The sequence below is a fragment of the Cebus imitator genome, unplaced genomic scaffold, assembly GCF_001604975.1.
Source record: "Cebus imitator isolate Cc_AM_T3 unplaced genomic scaffold, Cebus_imitator-1.0 Scaffold370, whole genome shotgun sequence".
Classification (NCBI taxonomy): domain Eukaryota; kingdom Metazoa; phylum Chordata; class Mammalia; order Primates; family Cebidae; genus Cebus; species Cebus imitator.
Genome location: NW_016107685.1, coordinates 2,150,639 through 2,154,764, shown reverse-complemented (window position 1 = coordinate 2,154,764; position 4,126 = coordinate 2,150,639). Strand labels below are relative to the sequence as shown.

The following is a 4,126-nucleotide window of genomic DNA, read 5'->3' as shown; positions in this document are numbered from 1 at the left end:
ACTGCCTAGGAGTCTCTGCCCACTTAACCATTTTCCCACCCCTATAAAGATTTTTTCCATCTTGTCATCCTCCTTGGAATCCTGGAATTCTCCCATAACATCCACATTAATTTTACAAGCCCTCATACATTTCTAAAGGAAGTTCTTGATTCTTCCTATGTTTCTCCCCATTCCTCAGCCCATGAACACTTCTCCTCTAACACAACAGTACAAGATGGAGAATATAAAGTTACGATTTTTGATTACTGAAGAAAATGTACTTTATTAAACAGAAGCCTTCCTCTCAAGGCCAGGCCCAGTATTCAAGTGCAGAAGGAGGGTGTCAGGGTCACAGGAACACCGGCAAACTGGAAGATAACTCAGTGGTACTTGTGGCCCAGGGCAATGGCCACAGCAGACACCAGCTTCTGCCAGGCAGCCTGCACTTCGGGAGTGAATTCCTTGCCAAAGTGAGTAGCCAGAATAATCACCATCACATTACCTAGGAGCTGTTAGGCAAAAGACAAAATAACACATAAGCATATTAAATACAATTTTCCTAAAACAATTGACTGAAAAAAAGGCTTTATACCTACATGCCTTGACAACCCTGACCTCAAACTGTTCCAAGGTTTGTGCCTACCCAAAAAATTCAGATGAGCTTGGGTTCAATTTTGTTTTTATGAGCCCTACATTCAACATTCTACCTACCTATACCCTCACCCTCTCTCCCCATTTCACCAGTATTTTTTTTTTAACCAGTTATCTAATTTCTGTAAACTTAGAATGTTAGTACTACAAGAGTTCTCAGTGGGAATTTAAAATCCGTAACAAATACAGAAACAAACCTTCACTTGGTCACAATATTGATGGGAAATTTAATATATTTTAGAAAATTTGTCTTATTTTTCTTTGATAAAATCTTTTAATTTTTTTTCAAACATCTCTTCCTAAACCTCAGTTATCATGACCCACTTAAATAAGGCATTTCTATTTCCTTGAAACAGGCTTTCATCTACCAAAAGTTTCATTCTCCTTGCACAAGTCTACAATTTTATAATATGATTCTCCAGGATAAACACATCAAGTTCTCGCAAGATTTACTGAAAAGTTAAGCCCATTAAGGCTGCCAGTAGCTCTTTACTGTCACTAGCTCTGAATCAAGTTAGCCTTGGTCATGCCCACTAGAAGTCTGCTGTTCTAAAATCAAGTTAGACATATGACTTCTGAGATCTTTATTGATGTTTCCAATAAGATTCTCAGCCTCAATTAATGTCAATATATAAAGCCAAAAACATCACATCACCCGTGCCTGAACTCACCCTGAAGTTCTCAGGATCCACATGCAGCTTGTCACAGTGTAGCTCACTTAGCTTAGCAAAAGTGGTCTTGAGGTTGTCCATGTTTTTAATAGCATCTCCAAAGGAAGTCAGCACCTTCTTGCCATGGGCCTTGACCTTGGGGTTGCCCAGGATGGCAGAGGGAGAGGATAGATTTCCAAAGTTGTCAAAAAATCTCTGGGTCCAGGGGTAAACAACGAGGAGTCTATAAAATGACACCATACCATATCAGATACAAAATTAGAGATGCTAACAAATCCTGAGGAATTTCCCAATCAACTTGCAAAAGTAATACTCACCCTTCACTCCCATGCATTGAGAACCAATGCTTACCTGCCCAAGGCTTCACCTCCAGCCTCTTCCACATTCATCTTGCTCCACAGGCTAGTGATGGCAACCTTCTCCTCAGCAGTAAAATGCACCATGATGTCAGGTCTGAGAGCTTGCTGGTGATTGTAGCTGTGTCAGAAGCAGATATGTGCGGCTGCTTCTCTCCGTGGCCTTTTATTCTTTACTGCTGAAGTCTGCCCCCCATTCTCCATGGTACTTAAAAGTCATTGGTCAAGGTTGACCTGCGTCCCTCAGGGGTGGAGTCAGGTTGGAAAAGGGTCAGCAGTGGTGGATGGACACTAAGTTTGAGATAACGTGTGTCAGATCCTGGGACCCTTTTTTGTTGGTTCCTCATCTATCTGCAACACAAATTTCCATTTGTCCCCCTTTTTAACACTCTTCATCATCTTCGAAAATGATACCCATCTCTCCCATTCTCCTTTTCCAAGAAAGCCACATCAAAAGGAGCAAAGCTCAAAATAGAAAAAAAAAGTTTCAGCCAAAGCATGTTTAATATTTGTATTAAAGATGGTGACAGTGACACCAAGTTCTAACTCTCTTAAGAAGTGCATTGTAAACAAAACTTCTGTACCTTAAGTTTTCTAGGGAGAAAAAAACCATACATAACTCCTTCTCTAAACTGAACATAATAGCAGGTAGTCCACAGTGGGACTAAAGCCTTAACCCCAAAGTACAGTACCTTGGGATGATTCCCTAGAGAGGACAGACAGAAAAGATTACACCCGGGGCTTTCAGGGACTCCTCTCTCATTTCTCTGTGACCATGGGGGACACTGGTGACTTTGGGGGTATTGCCTGGGCTCTCTTCTTGCTTGCCTGTCTGTCCTACTTATACTTCTCATCGGAAAGGCAGCTGAGAAGCCTAAAATCCTAAAATTATTTAAAACCAGAATTTGTCATCAAACAGAGAAAAAGTGAATCAATATATCAATTAGGCTAGGAGTCAGGATGTATTTTAGTGTTTGTAGCCACAGATAGCAAAGACTTCAAATTCCTCTAGTGTCCCTTTTTTTTTTTTTTTTTTTTTTTTTTTTTTTTTTTTTTTTTTTTTTTTTTTTTTTTTTTTTTTGTCCCTGTTGTGATGACTTGCTAGCTCTTTACCTGGTATAGCTGAGACCAGAAGTTGGGATTTATAGTTTATTCAATTCGATCCATGTGCCTGAAAAATATCGCCTATGGTATACTGCTTAATCTGCCCTTATAATACCATTGTCATTATCCTCATTTTTTTTAGAATCAAGGAATAAAGTCACAGAAGTTATTTAACTATCAGTGTGACAGAAGTAACGATTGAGGAAATAATAGAAGCAGAGTTGCTCAAATTCCAGCATTGTTAATTCTAGAAAAGTCCCTTACATCACCGTAATCTCATTGTCCCAGCCCAGTTCCTTCCTCTGGCTCATTCTCCATCCATTTCTATCATTTCTTTCCCCAATGGCTTCCCTTGCCCTGACAGATCTGGGAATTTCTCTTCCTACAATTTCCTGCATTTTCATTCCCTAGAGGTTCTTGGTCTTTTTTACTTAGCAGTATGGCTTCTGTCTCCCAAGTCAAGTGCCTTTGGAGATTCCATATTCCAAGTTCCCTAAGATTAATTCTCTCTTCTGTAACCTCACCTTGTTATTAATTATGTTTTCTTACGCTTGCGATTTAAAAAAAGAAAAAAAAAATACTTGTGGCCATAAGAATGTTTCCCTTACCTTTCTCCCATGGTTCCAGAAGTCTTCACCTGACTTAACAACTGCCCAAACTGTTATTATTCCAGTTCACTGAATTTCTACTCCATTTTCTTTTAGCTATTAACCAACAGTATCTTTCTGAATATATATTCGAATCTTTGGCTACCACAGACATAAGCAGGAATTCTTGAACTTTTTTTGTGTCACAGACTAGCTTGGCATACTATAAGTGCTAAAAAATATGTTTTTATTGAATAAAATAATATACATAGGATTGCTAAGAAGATTAATTATACTGAAATATAGTTATCAAACACCCAAAGATCACATTTGTCTCATAGTATTTATTATATTTGCTTCTTTGTGAAAGCATTGGATCTAGGATTGGGTCTACAGCTTACTTTAGATACAAGTAGTGATGCAAATAAATGTTAACTAAAAAAAGCTGCAATGAGCCAGGCACAGTGGCTCATGCCTATAATCCCAGCAGTTTGGGAGGCTGAGGTGAGTGGATCACCTGAGGTCAGTAGTTTGAGGCCAGCCTGGTCAAAATGCCGAAACCCCATATCTACTAAAAAGACAAAAATTAGATGGGTATTGTGTCAGATGCCTGTAATCCCAACTACTTGGAAGGCTGAGGCAGGAGAATCACTTGAACACAGGAGGAGGAGGTTGCAGTGAGCTGAGATTGTGCCACTGCACTCCAGCCTAGGTGACAATAGTGAAACTCCATCTCAAACCAAAGAAAAATATCTGCAATGAATATGGTGTGGTATGA

At 39.3% G+C, this 4,126-nt stretch overlaps 1 protein-coding gene across 1 annotated transcript; it reads right to left on the bottom strand.

Moving 5' to 3' along the window:
* Window positions 1-235: 235 nt before the first annotated feature.
* Window positions 236-2,026, bottom strand: HBE1 (hemoglobin subunit epsilon 1). The gene is made up of 3 exons (XM_017507285.2): window positions 1,653-2,026; window positions 1,302-1,524; window positions 236-488 (listed from the first exon to the last, which is right to left on the bottom strand). The coding sequence occupies exons 1-3, from the start codon at window positions 1,742-1,744 to the stop codon at window positions 360-362; spliced, it is 444 nt and encodes a 147-aa protein (XP_017362774.1). The 5' UTR covers window positions 1,745-2,026; the 3' UTR covers window positions 236-359.
* Between the last annotated feature and the right edge of the window lie 2,100 nt (window positions 2,027-4,126).

Bases quoted from the DNA above. Each gene is read 5' to 3' on its own strand.
- HBE1 (XM_017507285.2), bottom strand. From the start codon at position 1,744: ATGGTGCATTTTACTGCTGAGGAGAAGGTTGCCATCACTAGCCTGTGG. The intron at 1,525-1,652 runs GTAAGCATTGGT...GTCATTTTATAG, and splicing joins GGAGGTGAAGCCTTGGGCAG to ACTCCTCGTTGTTTACCCCT. The intron at 489-1,301 runs GTGAGTTCAGGC...TTTGCCTAACAG, and splicing joins TGGATCCTGAGAACTTCAGG to CTCCTAGGTAATGTGATGGT.